General features: G+C 49.1%; 1 protein-coding gene across 1 annotated transcript in view; it reads left to right on the top strand.

Moving 5' to 3' along the window:
• The window catches only part of LOC122733512 (relaxin receptor 2-like), a 46483-nt gene that overhangs the window by 20759 nt on the left and 9377 nt on the right, over positions 1–16347 (top strand). The window contains exons 4-10 of the mRNA XM_043973954.1: positions 3349–3504; positions 4072–4161; positions 5484–5595; positions 6103–6174; positions 10687–10758; positions 11171–11242; positions 11584–11655. Coding sequence (XP_043829889.1) covers positions 3349–3504; positions 4072–4161; positions 5484–5595; positions 6103–6174; positions 10687–10758; positions 11171–11242; positions 11584–11655 — 646 coding nt within the window. The remainder of the gene's footprint in view (positions 1–3348; positions 3505–4071; positions 4162–5483; positions 5596–6102; positions 6175–10686; positions 10759–11170; positions 11243–11583; positions 11656–16347) is intronic.

Here is a 16347-nt window from a genome sequence, read left to right as displayed (position 1 = left end):
CCTCCTATCTATGGCTCCCAGGTTAAGATCCCCTAGTTCAATCCCTTCATGCTACATGCAGAAGGGAAGGGAAGGCAAGGGACTTCCTCCCCCAAGGATGAAGAGCCAGTCACTAGTGGCACCACATTGACCAGGAGCTATGACTAGTGTCCATGCCGAGTTACTTTTCCCAAGCCCTGCAATTCCTCCTTTTTAGAGCTTGTACATCATCTCATTTCTAGATACATTCCTCTCCACTCCTCTGGACAAAGAACAACTGTGGAGCAAAGCCAGCCCAGCGACTGCACCTGCCACACCTATGATGAGCTGTACCCACACCCACCCACCCACTCCCACCCCACACCTTCCCTGAGGCCAAGATCTGGTCATCATCATGACACTGTCATGATCAGTTTCTTTCTTTGCTGTTGTATTTGCTGCTTTCCTGCTTCTGCCTTCTTCTCTCATCATTTCTTACAAATCCCTGGGGTTTGTTGTGTCTTCTAAAAGACAAAATAACGTTCGATCCCACCACTACAAAACATTGTTCTCAGTCCTCTCCTCTAATGGGCAGCCGCATTGTTCTGTTTCTTTGCTAGCACGTTTCGGGGTGGGGGGGAACGATCAGGGAACACAATGATGACCGTACTGCTGAAGGAGCAGGAGATGAGAAGCTTTAGGGTAGCTTACTTACTTACTTCAAATGCAAGGACTTTGTGAATCGTGAAGCTCTAAAGGACTGTGATCTCATGATCACAGAAGGGCTTCGAGGCTAGAGACATCACCAGGCAAGTGTGATTGCTTGTTCACCTTGGAACATGGCAGCAGATCTTGGCTGACTCCCAAGGAGGGTCAGCGCTCAATGAGGGCAAGAAAAGGCGGACTAACCTTGGAGGGAGAAGAAGAGTGCAGTGTGGGTTCCCCCCACCCCTGCTGCCTTCTTGGGATTGACTCCACTCTAGTAAGAGCTTTAGAGGGGGACAACTGTACAGTCACTACAAGCCGCTTAATTCTTGAGTACAGGGGCCCCATTTTTGTCCTTTTATACACGTGGCTCTTCCTTTGCACATATGGAGCTGATATGACTCAGGGTTGAGAAGAAAGAAAAAAGGGGAGATGCTGTGGCAGCTAAGACCTAATGGACATAGCTCTGGAGCATTGAGTTCCCAGGGGTTGGTGAGATCAGCGGAATCAGACAAGTCTAGATATCAGCCAGGTTCCCCAGGGCAGAGAGGCAATGTGCACTGATCTTAGAGTCAGGAAGACCTGGTTTCAAATCCCACCTCCAACACTTACTAAAGGAATGACATATGAGGAAGTCACTTGCCCACTGTATGCCTCAGTTTGCCCATCTGTAAAATGGGTCTAATAACACTTGCAGCACTCACCTCGTAGGCTCATGGTGAGGTTCAAATGAGAGAAAATCCATTAAGTGCTTTGCAAACCATAGAGTATGACCTAAATGTCAACTATTGTTATTCTCTAGCCAGATGATCTGAGGGGACTGAGCCATGCAGTTTGATCAGCTCCCATGTTCCTTCAATGGTTGCTTTTCTTTGCCACAGTGAGGTGGGAGGGAGGTCTACCTGGAGGCCAGTTTTGGTTAGCTACGTGAGCTGAGTGTGAGCGAAGAGTGGAGGGTGACACCTAGGTTTCAAGCCTGAGAAACTGAGAATATGATGGTGCCCTGCAGAAGATTTAAGGTTGAAAAAATGTCATTAGATTAAACAAGAAAGAAAAAAATTTTAATTTAAAAAATAAATAAAATAATATATTTTGGGGGTGGAAAATAATATTTTTTAAAAGATGGAGTAAGAGATCGCTGGTGACTTTGGAAGAGCAGTTTCAGTTGAAGTATTAGGTTGGAGAAGAGAGAGCTCATGGTGAATGGATTCCATTTCTCCCTCAAGTATGATACAAGTTGAGAGGGTAAGGAGGAGGTATAGTCATGGTAGAGGAGGCAATAGAGGGAGACAAAAGAAGGGAAGAAGAAGAAGGCCAAGGAAATGCCATTTCAAGGAAGAAAATGTTTTCCTCTGCGATATTGAGAACACAATTGAAATTCGATGACTGGAATTTGCAATGGGCTCAGAAGTCATTCCATTTTATATGAACTTAACAATCATCAATAAACATTTCAATATAAAAAGAACAAAAAGAATTGCATGTGAAACCATGAACATACATGATTTAGTTGTTTTTCTTAAATACATGTCAAATTAAGGAGGGAGGAGAGTAAAGTAACAACATTTCCCCATTTGTGTCTCCTCTTCAACCTCTTTCTTTTCTTCTGGTTAAAAAAAAATGTATATTGATGTTCTTTCCTTTCTTTTTCTTTCTTTCTCTTTATTACTGCCCACTAACTTATTGCTCCATAGAAGTCTTCTCTTGTAATAGGTATAGTAAAGAAAAACAATTCAACACTTTGACCATGTCTGAAATCACATACCCCATTCTGTACCTCTTAGCCTCTTGCCTCTAGCTTCATCAGCAGTCATGATTGGTCGCTGGGTTAATCAGAAGTCTATAAACTTTTATATTTGTTTTCCTTTACTTTTTGTGGTTGTTGGTCTCCCGATTCTTCTCATTTCCCTCCCATCAATTCATACAAGTCTTCCAAGGTTTCTCTAGATCCACTTTTTTTTTTGCAAACCAATGGTCCCCCACTTCTGCAAACTAAAACCACTTTTTTTAAAGACTGAGTCTCCCTATTTCACCCAGGCTGAAACTCATGAGCCTAGTCCCAGGAGATTCTTTGATGTACCTAATTGTAGCATTAATGTTTCAAAGGGTAGGCAGACTAACTTTTGGGGCCTAGTTCCAAATTGCTTTCCGGAATGGTTGGACCAATTCACAGTTCTACCCACACTACATTAATGTGCCTGCTTTCCCACAGCCTCTCCAGCATTTGCCATTTTATTCTTTTGTCATCTTTGCTAATCCAGTGGGTGTAAGGTAGACCCTCAGGAATGTTTTAATTTGCATTTCTCTAATCATTGGTGGTTTGGAACATTTATTCATAAGGTTCTTGACAGCTTGCTTTTCTTCTTTTGAAAACTGCCCGTTCATATCCTTTGTGTTTAACTTCTTCCTTCATCATTCAGCAGCTCAAAAATATGAGTGTAAGTGGTGGGTCCTCACCATCACTGGAAGAACACATGATGCTCAATGACCCCTCGTAAGGGATGCAGTGGAGGGAATTCCTTCACTGGTAAGAGGCTGAACTAGATGCCCTCTGAGGTCCCTGCCCTTTCTTAGGTTCTATGGGAATACAATACAAATAAAAGGCAACTGAATGACTCTAAGTTGGGCACTTTGGGTCCCAAACATATTCTGAGCCCTCCCTCCTCAACTCTTTTTTTCCCACAGAGTCTCTCCTGATCCTTGGCCTTGTTGGCAGTAGCAGCCACCAGGCCTGTCCCCTGGGTCAGTTCCCTTGTGGCAACACCACCATCTGCCTTCCTCAACTCCTTCACTGCAATGGCCATCAAGACTGTGCCAATGGGGCTGATGAAGAAAATTGCGGTGAGCAACCCAGGCCCTGAGCCTTGCCGTTTCCCGTTTCCAGGTCTCCTAAACCTACCCTGCTCTTCCTCCTCCTCCTCCCCCTCCTCCTTCTCCTCCCCCTCCTCGTCCTCCTTCTCCTCCTCCTCCTCCTTCTCCTCCTCCTTGTCCTCTTCTTAGTCCTCCTCCTTCTCTCCTCCTCCTCTTCTTCCTCACCCTCCTCCTTCTCTCCTCCTTCTCCTCCCCCTCCCCCTCCACCTCCACCTCCTCCTTCTCCTCCTCCTCCTCCCCCTCCTCCCCCTCCTCCTCCCCCTCCTCCTTCTCCTCCTCTTCCTCAGTATGGCAATGAGCCCAGAACTGACCAGGTCCTCTGGGGTTTCCTTCCAGACTGTGGGCCCAAGCTCCTGCCTGGAAGCTCAGGCTACTTTCTGTTTTGTCCTGGGGGGGGGGGGTCCTTCTCTTTGAGGGGAGAAAGATCCAACAGAGGGACATGTGTCACTCTCAGAGGACCTTAGTTTCCTTCTCATTCCCATGGAGTCTGGGGTGCATTTGCTCATGTGTCTTCTTCCTTCCCTCTGGTCCTTCTAGTGGACAGCAGTGGGTGGCCACACCTCTTGGACCTGCTTCAGAGAACAAAGGGAGGCCGAATGAGGGCTGAAGAGAGACTACAGGACTGTAGTGAGTATCTTCTAGGCTTGGTGCAGAGTCCAACCCACTCCCTGCCTCCCTTCACAGCATTACCCATATAACCCCAAGGCTGGAGGAAAAACACATAGAGTGCCAGGCTTGGGATCGAGGAGTCCCACCCCTGCCACATATCAGCTGTGTAACTCTAGGCAGGTCCCTAAGACTGGTAGGAACCAAAGACCAGGAAAGGGGTCATTCCTACTGGGGAGACGTGGGAAGCTGTGTCAGAGCTGAAAGAGACTTAAGAGGCTAGGTAGTCCAACCTGAGCCTGAACAAGAATGCCCTCAAAAGTGCATCCAGCCAGTGGCTACCTACAACAGACACTTCGCAAGTCATGTGCAAGGAGTTGTACTAGTGTCCTTGGAGATATACAAATATACAATAGCCTGGCCTCAAAAAGCTTACAATCTAGTTAAATACAAGATTAGCCATACAAAATACTGGGTATGGAGCAAGAAGATGGAGGTTCAAATTCAAACTCTGCTACTTAGCACCTCTGTTTCCTCCTCAGTGGCATGAAAGAACTATAGTAAATGGGCACAAGATGCACTTCAAGATATCACATTTGTACTTTCCCCCCATGTGCTCATTCACTCCTAAATGCTATAGGAGACCATTGTCATGGAGCTCACACACACACACAGAGTCACACTCACATAGTCCATGACTGGGTCCTTCCCTCGGGCCCCTGTGCTACCAGGAAGACATTGGAAGAGGATCTGAGTAGAGGCTGCCAAGCCCCTATAATAAAAGTCAAAGCAAAGCTGGGAAGGTACCCATTTTCGAGGCAGAAAGTAGAGGTCAGAGAAATACAACTTTCTCACAGTCACACAGTGAGTGTGTCTGAGGTGTCTCAAACTCAGCTACTATAGCTAGAGCTAAAAAATTCTTTCCCCAGCCCCACACTACCTCAAATCAGGCAGACAGGTAAAAAACACAAAGTGTGAGGACCAGCCTATCTTGGCAAGTTACCTCTGAGCCCACTGATCCAAACAGACAAGGCAGCCCAGCTTCCATGACTAATTGAGCCCTGGCCCTACCCTTCTGGCCTCTGCAATGGGGCCAAGTGTCTTGGAGCCTCTGGCCCGGCTCTGGCAGGGCTCCGTTTCTTCTGGGGTCAGTTAATAGGGCCCAGATGCTTGGAATTGTCCATTTCTGCTTCCTGCCTCCCAGGATTGGTGCTAGAAATGAGGCCTAAAGTGCTTGACCTCTGAGGGAGCTGGGCACAATCAGCACAGCTGTCCTCCTGGGGACAAAGACCTTCTGAAGTTGCTCTCCTTGAACCCCAGGCCCTCTGCTCTCTCGTTCCCAGGATTGGACTTCTACCCCAAGGGATGCACGTGCTGGGGGCAGACAGTTGACTGCATGGCTCAGGGGCTAAGTGGGGTGCCAATGGCCTCTGAAAAGAACAATGTGTCTCTTCTGTGAGTCCCAACCCTGGCCCTGGGAGGGTGGGGAGGCTACAGGTAGAGATCCAGGTAGCCCAAGCCCAATGGACAGAGCTTCCCAGGCATAAGCCCCTTCAGCCATCCCCAGATGGCCCCTCTAGACCCAGGAAGACAAATGGGGCCAAGGGTGAGATGTCACCAGTTTACAGTCCCCATATTTCTTTTCTTTTTTTTTTTTGCGGGGCAATGGGGGTTAAGTGACTTGCCCAGGGTCACACAGCTAGTAAGTGTCAAGTGTCTGAGGCCGGATTTGAACTCAGGAACTCCTGAATTCAGGGCCGGTGCTTTATCCACTGCGCCACCTAGCTGCCCCCAGTCCCCATATTTCTTAGAGGCCTTCCCCAGGGCCCTGCTGCTCCCTAAGAGATACCCCCAACACTGTCAGACCCAATTCTGTGGGCTGGAAATGCATGCAGGAAAAGGAGGTGGCTGGGGCTGTGGAGATGGCCTCTCTCTTGGACCCTTTGATCTCTTCATCTCCAGGAACCTCCAGCATAATCAAATCCACCAGCTACAGGACAAGCAGTTCATCAATTTCCAGAGCCTGGAGGGGCTGTGAGTAGACCCCTCCCTACCCCAGGCTTTGCTGCTCCCCTTGGCTGCCCCCTCCGATATGGCTGAGCCATCTTTCTTATCACTTCCAGAAGAGGGTACTTCTTCACCCAACCCACCTCACCCCTGGTCTGGACTGTTCCCTTGAGCCAAGCCAAGGAGAGTAAAGAGCTGTGGGGGCAGACTAGTGCTGAGACACGGTTGTGTGGAATTCTGGGGGTGTTGCTATGCCCGTGCATGCACCTGGGTTGTTGGGTATTTTTGCCAATGTGCCCAGGCTTCTGGCCTGCATACCTATATCTCACTGCCTGCTCCCACTCATCCTAGTGGCCAACAGGGCCTCTGCCTTGGTGGGTGTGAAGCGGGACCCAGGGGTCAGAGAGTGCAGGGGTGTAGGGGAGGGCCGACTCTCTGGCCCTTCCCTATTCTGATGCCTGTGACCAGGGCCCATGGCTTTCTCCTCTCTCTCCGTACCCCTTTCTACTTCTTGGCTCTCTGAACCTCTGGTTCTCCTTAAAGCCCCTATCTCAGGGCTTGAAGAAACAACTCCCACTGCGGAGCCTGGTTTTGGCTGAGAGAATGACAGGGAGTCTTTAAGGATGCTTGGCCAGTCTTCAGTGGGCCTACTCAGATGCCTTGGATAGCTCTCTAGGCATTCTGGGGAGCCAGAAGCTGAACCTCTTCTAGTCCCAGCTCTGGCCAGGCTAAGTCAAGTCAATAAGCATTCACTAAGCTCTGGGTATGCAAATACAAGCCAGAAAAGGAGGTGGGCTGAGCCCTCCAGGAACTTACAGTCTAACAGAGGAAGACTATACATGAAAGGGAACTTGGGGAAGGTACTGAGGAAGGGCTTGATGGAGAAGCAGCCTGGAGAGGCAGGGGCAGGGCCCAGAGACGAATGAAGCAGTGAGCATGGCTGGCCTGAGCACCTTCCTTCAAAGGGAGGTCTGAGAAGAACTGACTAGTCAAAGGAAGAGGCCAAAGACATCTTCAAGGGTGAGATCACTGTTGAATCATGTTGAAGATATAAGTTTGGAGAGTCAGGAGTGAAGCCCAGAGAATAATGAAGAACCAAGAATAGACTGACTGCTGTGTGTGGGGGGGGATGGTTCTAATTGGGGTAAGTGGGAAGGGGGAAGGTAGAGACCCATGTGTGCTGTCTCCTCCATGCATGAAGAGAGGGTCACCATGTGGAAGGGGCTTTGACTCATCTTCTTGGAGTCCAGAAGACAAAGCACAGGTGGATGGTACAGACGGGCTGATTTGGGCTTAGTTGGAAGAAAACTTGCCTCATAACAAGAGCTCTCCAAAGTGGGCTACCTTGGCAGCTGATGAGATCCTTTGCTCTGGGGCTGCTCCCTTGCCAGGGATGATGCAGAAGCCATTCCTGCTCAAGTTGGTAGAGATGGCTCTAATAGTCCTTCTACCTCAAAGAGTCAGTGAGTGAGTAGTGAGTTCCTTCCGCATCCCTAGTGCTCTAGCAGAGACCAGATGGCTGGATGGTGGCTCTGGTGTGAAGAAGCTTCTTCCCAGATAGGGTGGATGGGGTGAAGTCTCTGGGAATTTGGAGATATTTTGCTTCTGGGCTGAGAGGCTTGAAATTGAGACCAATAATGTACCTCACAGCCTCAGTGGATCTTTTCAGTGTGGCTATACCCTCCACCAGTGCAGGTCACACCTCACCCTTGGCTTCCTGTCTGTGATTTGTGTCCATGCATTCTCATAAACCCTTCCAAAAGGTTCTTCCTAACTTGACCCAGGACTTCTAAACACTTTAGGTATCACCTTTGGTAAGGCTACAGTGTGTACTTTGGGGCTAGCCATTCCTTGCTCTTTCCACTTCCCTTCCTAATGATACGTTTCCTGGATGACATCTTCCATGCCACTCCTGGCACACAAGTCACCTTTGGGAAGATGCAAGGAGTCTCATTCTGTGCCCCCAACCCCACTGCCATGGTCTCTTATCACCTACAGTCTGGATTCTGGAGAGTAGGGATACTTACAGGCACACAGACTCACTAGGAGAAGCTTGGGCTCACTGAAATTCTGTAAAATTTCTCGAACCCATTCTGAGCATCCATAATGATACTGGGGAGCCTTTGTTGACTCATATCATGGCCACCTCCCTATTGTATGGTGTTCCATCATCAACAATGAGGCTGCATCTGTTGAGGAATCTTGTGTCAACTAAGTATATACAATGGAGACCCTTGTGGAGTTTCCAAACCAGGAAACAGAAAACTCACTAGGATCTTGGAGCCTCCATCCATAGTGTGACTATTAAGATGTATTTAGCTACAAAAACCTGGCTGTTTCCTTCTATGTTTTCCTTAAAGATAACCCGGTGGGGAAATCAGATGAGCCCATTTTCCAAACAATTCTATAGAAACCAAAAAGCTCAGTTGCCAGTGTCTCCTCAGTCAGCCTTTTGTTGTTGTTACACTATCCACGATTGTTTCCATTCTTTTGGCATCTCTCCCTCTTTAACAGATCCTGAACATTGATTCTGGAGTGTGTGGTGTGATTTCTTCTGTTTTCTTGGTCATACTCACCCATTCTACCTGACTTAAGTGCTATCCCCCCTTTCTCGTGAGCATCAAGCAGTGAGGTCTTAGAGTCCAAATGTGGTGGCTTCACTGCAATTGATGATGAGAATCGATTTCTGTAAAATGTTTCACGGTGTATTTTTGGTTTCATCTTTTCAGATTCATTGGCAAATGTTTTGTGACATGACTTAGTTGCGTTTCCTACCAAGCTTTCTATAGGCTCATTTTCCCTCTACTGCTTTTCACCATTATGTGAATCTTCTACTTCCCTTGGACTCTAAACTGGCTTCCACATCCCTTACTTGTTGAGTAGATCAAGTCTTTGCTGATTTCTGTTCTTTTGTTTTTCTCACTTATTTGGTCTCAGGTAAACTTCCCTAAAGAAGGGCAGTAATCAGAGTCAATATCTGTACTTTTATCAGTTTCCCATTTTTCAGAGTGAACAACTTGTTGAAATGGAACCCACTGCAATTGCTTATCATACTGCTTACCTTTTTAGTTTGGGAGCAATTCGACCTTTGCCCCAACTAATCCACAGCCTGTACATAGAAAGGTGATTCTTACATGACTCCCCCATCAGTAATCAGCCATAGCTGACATGCTATTCAGGGCTCACCCTATCCAGCAACTTCGAACTCTTCTTTTTGTTTTTAACTTCCAACTCTTCTTGAAGAGAGTATTCGCTTGTGTAGCTCTAAGTATTCTGAGTCATCTACGAGATTTGACATCTTTTGCTTCCAAATCCTAAGCCATGTTTTTCAACCTTCTTTCCTCCTTCCATGTGCCTGCCTTTGTGTGAAGATCCCCAAGCCTCAAGGGTGTATATGTTGATTCTTCCTAGATTTTCTCTACTTTTTCATTCTCTGTAACATCTACAATTATCTTCATTGTGTTCATCTTCCTCAGTCTCCTCATGAGTACTGCAGGATAAGATCAATTACCAAGGGTCCTGAGAAATGAGCGGCCTCTGGCCATTGGGCACCCAGTGAAATCAACTCCTTCCATTGGGCAGCATCTACTTTGGTTCCTGCTTCATACTGAGTGAGAATGTCAATATGGACCTGCTCCAGTTTCTCTGGTAGTATTTCAACATGATGGTCATTGAACAAAGATCTCCCAGTCAGAAATCCAGAAGTGAATGTCCATAAACAACGCTAAGAAGCACACAATTTTTAGAGCCTCCTCTTCTTTTTCCACCTCTGGATTGATGGTTATTTGATATTTGTCTTGGTCTTTTCCTTCACAACATCTCTTGTATGAGCACCTATCTCTCCACTCACATTGTCACTTCTCCCCTGGTTGGTCTTCCTGCCTCCAGTCTCTCTCCAGTCCAGCCCCATCTTACATTCAGCTGACAAAGTGATCCTCCTCAAACCTCTTTTTGGTTTCCCCAGCCCTTCACATTTTCTGTCTTACTCCATACACCTTACTCCCTTCCATGTACTCCACAATTCAATGACACTGGCCTCCATCTCCCAACTCTGACCTTTGAACCTGGCTGTCCCTCCTCATCTCTGCCTCCTGTTCCTCCTTGATGCTGATGTCTTCCCTCTGTTGATTCTCTCCTTGTTGCTTGCATGTTGTTCCCCCATTAGAGTATGAGTTTCTTGAAGGCAGAGACTGTTTTTGCCTTCCTTGTCATACCCAGCCGTTAGCACAGGGCTTGTTACAGAGTAGGTACTTACTAAATGCTTATTGACTTCACTACTCAGAAAGGTCAGACTCCTCTGGGTCCCTGAAGCAGGGAACACTGGACTTACCCTATGTGGGCACCAGGGAGCATTGACTTAGAACTACAAGAAACCTTAGAAGCCATTGAGATAACTAAGGCACAGGGATGGTAATCAACTTCCCCGAGGTCACACGGCTGGCAAGTCAGAGAGGCAGGATTTGAATTCTGTACCAGCAGTTCTGAGATTGCCTCAGAGGGTCCGGAACAGCTCCCTGCCCATTTCTTTTGTCCCCCCAGCTTCCTCCAGAACAACCAGCTCCACTCCATAGCCCCCGGGGCATTTACCGGCTTAGCAGAGCTAAGAAAGCTGTGAGTAGTCCCTCTCTGGATGGGGATGGAGAAATGGGGGCGGGGGACTGACTTTCCTGGGAAACCAAACCTGACTAGGAAGAGAGAAGCATGGGGGTGGGAGAAGGGAGCAGAAAACTACATCTTCTAATTTGGAGAGTGATGGGGGGGGGGCAGAGAGACAAAGGAAGGCAAAGGGACAGGGGACTGTGAGTGTCCCTTCCCTGCTTTTGTCAAAGCAGTTTCAACACTGCTGGGTTGGGACCCCAGGGCACGATGGGAGCTCAGTTTGGCTTTCTTCCTGGGGACTATGACCTACAGTTATCACCATTGGCCCCAGCCTTGACATTGAAGGCCAGGAGGAGGGAAGGGGATGTGCTCAGAGAGAGGTGGGCCTACCCCCAACTGAGACCCTGTCTCTCCCTGGCCCCAGATTCCTGAGTCACAATCGGATCCACTCACTTGCTCCAAGACTCTTCCAGGACCTCTACCAGCTGGAATGGCTGTGAGTTACTGGGGGTGGGGGCGGAGCAGGAGAACCTGGGGCTCAGGGGCTATCCACTGAGGAGGTGGGCCCTACAGGGAGCAGAGACGACTAGGTTGGGCTTAGCTCTTGATGAGCCCAGCTGACCAAGGTAGAGGGGAGGGTGGGCTAGTACCTCAGGTCCCATCTCCATTTTGAATTTGCTGTCAACTCCAGAATGGGTCCTCTTTGAAACTTGGTTATACCCAGTGCACAGACACCAGCCACAGATCCTTGTGTGAAGGTGGGAATATGGTCCCTCTCTCCTCCTGTGCTGGCGCGCTGGTTCCTGCTACCTTCCTTTGACTTCTGTCTCTCTCCAGGATGCTGGACAACAACCAGATCAGCGAGTTGCCACCTGATGCCTTCTTGGGCCTGAAGTCTCTGTACTTCCTGTGAGTTCTCATCATGAGCCCTTGAGGTGCTACAGCACCCTGGGGAGCACAGTCAGTGTTTGTTGTATATGGGGGGGTGATGCATGGAGGTGGGAGAGGAGGACACCTCAGCCACACTGGAGAAGGGGGGCTCATTGGACAGCTCATTGGAAGCTCCTGCTTCCTCGCCACACCGCACTCCCTTTCCCCATCTGCTTCTCAAGACTGGGTGGTTCCTGTCTGAAACAGTGGAACCCCAGGGCAGTTTTGCACCAATCATTCCTTCATCCCTTCCTTCATTCCACAAAGCTCTGGTCATTTCTTCCAAGGCCCAGCGCTCAGTGCTAAGAGGGAGACAGACAGGGACGAATAGGGCACAGTCCCTGTCCACAAGGAGCTCACAGTCTATTAGGGGGTAAGCTGCAAAGCTGATTAGCACCCAAGACAACCACGTGCAGGGGCGGGGGAATTTCAAAGGAGGGAGGCGTCACTTTCTCCACTGTGAGAGCAGAGATGGTGTTTGAGTTGAGCCCTGAAGGTCAAGCAGGGAATGTCCCCGAAGTGGTTTGGGGGACATAGGGTAAGTATAGGGGCCTGGTGGGAGCTAGAAAGCAGACTCCCATACCACCAAAGGCACTGCACGAGTTCTGGACCCAAGGAACGTATCTGGTAAATACTTAAGCAATGCCACCCATTCCTCACCTCCTCACGATGTCGAGTTGTCGCTGCCTTTTACTGCACATCAGTCAGCCTGGCTCTCACCCCACGCCTACCATTGTCTGCCATCATGTGATCAGTTGTCTTTCACTGTATGAAATTTGCTATTGTCTGTAGTTGTCTGCCTGTCACTGTATGCTGCGCCACACCTCGGAGTTCTGACATTGGGGGACGTTCCGTTTAACTGGGGGGTAGGGGAGGTAGAGGGTCACTTCTGTTGTGCACAACCAAAGCAGAGCAGAGGCATAAGTCCTGTGAGTTGAGGAGGCCAAACTGGTGGGACAGCAGAGTATTGAGAAGGGGACAGGGCCTGAGTTGAGTTGGAGAGAAAGAAGATTGTGAGCCAACAGACTTAGTAGCCCACAGGTGACAGCAACAAGGATTTAGGCAGGACAGACAAGTGGTGGAAGAGGGAGGGTCCCAAAGGAGCAGTGGGGTGCAAGAAGGAATCCAGTTCCTCCTCCTAGTTCTGGATGTCAGGGGACCAGAGAGAAGAAGGAGTCAGACTTGAAAGGGTGCCAAGAGATTCCATGTCTTCAAGAGAAAGGTAAGTTTAGAGGGATAGGATGCCAGGATGAAGGGCATTCCGGAGGGGGCAGAGAAGAGGAGGGACTGAGGAGGGGTCACCATTGAGGAGAGCTAGAAGTGGGTTCTGAATCCCAGGGATCAGAGGAGCAGGAGGTGAGAATTTGCATGGGAAATAGCAAGTGCAGAGAAGCTAAATTGACCCCAAGGCTCAAATTTAAGCGCCCTGCTGGGGCCTCTCAGGTCTCGACTCAGAAATGGGAAGAATACTCACTGTGAAGAGCTTAGGTGCAAGTCACCCAAAGGCTTGATTTTGTCCTTAGTTACAAAGCAAGGCGGAGGGAAGCAATGGTTGGCAAGTGGCCTTCTGGGGATGAGTCATTTCCCACAGGTACCAAAGAGTACACGCAAAGCACGTGCTCATGCTGGCTTCGCAAGCATTCAGTCACCAGCCTTAGAGACCATTGGTTGTGTTCCAGGGCAGAGGACAGATTTACCCATTTGCTGGTCTGCCTGTCACGGGCCTTGGGGGCTTTTGGTTGTCCTTGCCCAAGGTCCTAAAGGCAGGGGTTAGACAGGATTGCCCACTTCCATTGAAATGTTGTCACTCATGTCAAGACCCCCCTCTGCCACCCCAGTATCAACTCTTATGATAATTGGGCAATGTGCTCAAAGCTATGGAGACCAAGGGAGACACCATCTCTACCCTCAGGGGTGGGGGGTACCTGCACACCCCAAGCTTCACCATGGATCCCTGCAGTGACTCCATGTGTCCCATATGCTGTAGGCCTCAATACTCTAGAGCTTTGCAACAAAAAAGCTGAGAGGCCAGCTCTAGGGGAGAAAATGTGCCTCCCAAATGATGGCACCTGGGACGTATCCCCAGTCGCCCCATGCTCGTTCCAGCCCTGCCTATATGATGGTTTACTGCCACAGTCCAGCTGTTGCCTCTCACTGAATAGCCTGGCATCATAGGTTCAGTGTCATAAGGGACCTTGGTCCAATCCCCTAATCTCACAGAGGAAGAAACCTCCAAGAAGTGAAGGACTTGCCCAGAGACACAGAGGTCTCTGACAGTTGGCAGAGTCACGATTCAAACCCAGGTCCTTGTGCTCCACATTCAGCCCTCTTCCCACTGCCTTCCAATGTCCATCTGCTCTGCATTGTCTCTCGTCGTACATCTGCTATGTCTCCCATTTGCTGGTTTCTAATTTGGTGTGATATCACTGAAGAATAATGTCCTGCCTTTCCATATTGACTGACTCTTGCCTGTTGTCTGCTATCGTAATGCCACTGCCTGGCGCAGCATCACTGAGAGCTGAAAGGGGGCCTCCGAAGCCATCTAGTCCAGTGAATGAGATCTCCCCTCTCCGACCGGGCTGGCGAGGGCCTCTCGTCATTGGCCAATGTCTCGTCTGCATCTTTGCCATTGTCTTCTCCAGTCTGGCTGCCTGCTGTCATTTATTGGCCCCCATCATTTGCTGTCATTGTTTTCCTGTGTCTAATAACTCACGGTGGTTCTAGCCCATTATTTGTCTGTTCTCATCTGCCTAATCCAACCCCATAAGGTCCCCCACCTCAGAAGTGACAGTGGGGACTTTGTGTTCTGGTTGTTGCTGTTGTCATTATTAACAACAATAATCATCGCTGGCATTTCTAGAGTGCTTTGAGTCTTCCTATCTCGTTTGATCTTCACAACAACCCTGGGAGGTAGGTGGCATTATAATCTCCATTTTACAGTTGAGGAAACTGAGGTGGACAGAGGGAAAGTGACTTGCTCGGGGGCTCACAGCTGATTAAGTGTCTGAGGCTGGATTTGAACTCAGTTCTTCCTGACTCCATGCCCAGGGCTCTCTCCACTGCACTACAGGTCCCAGGTTCTTAGTCCACGATACCGTTTGTCTGCCCATGTCCATCTGCCATTGTCTGTGTCACTGTTTCAAGTGTCTCGGACATTGTCTGACAGCTCTTCCTTCCTCCCTTCTGGTCACCGAGCTCAACATTGTGGAGTTTACAATCCGTCCCTTCCCTCAAGGAACTTTCACATGACATGAGCAACAGGTGCCTGAGTGATCTCTCTAGGGCTATTCAAGGTCTGACTCTGCCACTTCCCCTCCCGATAAATTCCATTGGTGTTCTGTTGTTTGGCACCAAAAGCCCTTCACATCATACATGGAACTCCATTTCCCACCTCCATGACTTTGCATGTCTGGAATGCATTTCCTCCTCACCCGCTCCTCTTAGCATCCCTAGCTTCCTTCAGAGCTCAAGTGTCTGTCTCTACGTGTGCCTGTTCACACTCCCCCAATAGCATCTGATCTCCATCAGTCACCAGGCATTTATTAATAGTTTCCTATGGGCCAGGCACTAGGCTGAGGGATGGGCAGACAGAGAAAGGTAAAAACTTGTACGGGGGTAGAGGACAGAGGCAGAGACTCCTTTTGTCCTGTCCGATGTTGGCAGTCCCCATGCAGACACAGAGATGAGATGAGCTTCATGGGCCAGCAAGGAGACACCAGTTCTAAGCTAAGACCCTTGACAGAGGAAAACAAGTAGCTGGCCCTTTGCCATCCAATTTGGTTGTGATCTAAGGAATATGGAGTATTTAAGGGCATTCCACCATCAGGTGTTTGAGTTTGCTTTGTACTGTAGACAATGGGGAGCCATTGAGGGCTTCTGAGCAAGGGAGTGACCCGATCAGAATTGGAGATGAATTCTATTCCCTTCAACAAGTGTTGATTCAGGACTCAGCATTACTAGGGCTGGAGGTATGAAGACCAAAGGAAAAGCAGTGCCTGGCCGGGCCTTCAGGAATTGACCTTCCACGGGAGGATGCAGTATTTATGCAATGGAGGAAGGCTACAGGGATGAGCTAAGCCTTGAAAGAAACTCAGGACCCCAAAGGGTCAGCACAGGTGGGACTGCCCCTGTAGGCCAGGTGAGAGGCACTCAAAGTTCCACGTAGGCTGGCAGGAGTAGGTGTAGAAATCAGGAGATCACTATGGCTGGGATCTTGTGGCCCCTGGGATAGCAGGACAGAACAGCTGGCCCAAAGTGCAGAGTCAGTGCCAACAATTCACAGGGCCTGGTTGACTAAAAGGCTAGTGCTCCCAACTCCAGAGATGGGGAAAGGCCAAAGTTGGGGCAGGCCACTGGGGTGCAGTCCATCCTGAGTACAACTTTGGGGCTGACTGCCACTCCACTTGTCCAACAGGTGTCAGTCAGAGAGAGGTCAGGGCTGGACATGGAGATCTGGGAAGCTGCAGCCATACAAAGGAAATCATGGAACCTGTGGGGGCCCATGAGATCATAGAGGGAAAGAAGGGCAGGGGGTTGGGAGAACCAGCCACCTTTAGAGGATTTGAAGAGGAGGAACAGCCTTTGATACAGGGAGAGGGAAAGGGTCAGAGAAGACTGAAGACAGGAAGAATGAGTAAGGGGGCTTTCTTGAGCTGGTATTGCACCCCCTAA

The sequence above is a fragment of the Dromiciops gliroides genome, chromosome X, assembly GCF_019393635.1.
Source record: "Dromiciops gliroides isolate mDroGli1 chromosome X, mDroGli1.pri, whole genome shotgun sequence".
In the NCBI taxonomy this organism is placed as follows: domain Eukaryota; kingdom Metazoa; phylum Chordata; class Mammalia; order Microbiotheria; family Microbiotheriidae; genus Dromiciops; species Dromiciops gliroides.
Note: the sequence above shows the minus strand (reverse complement) of the source record. Positions and strands in the feature narration are given on the sequence as shown.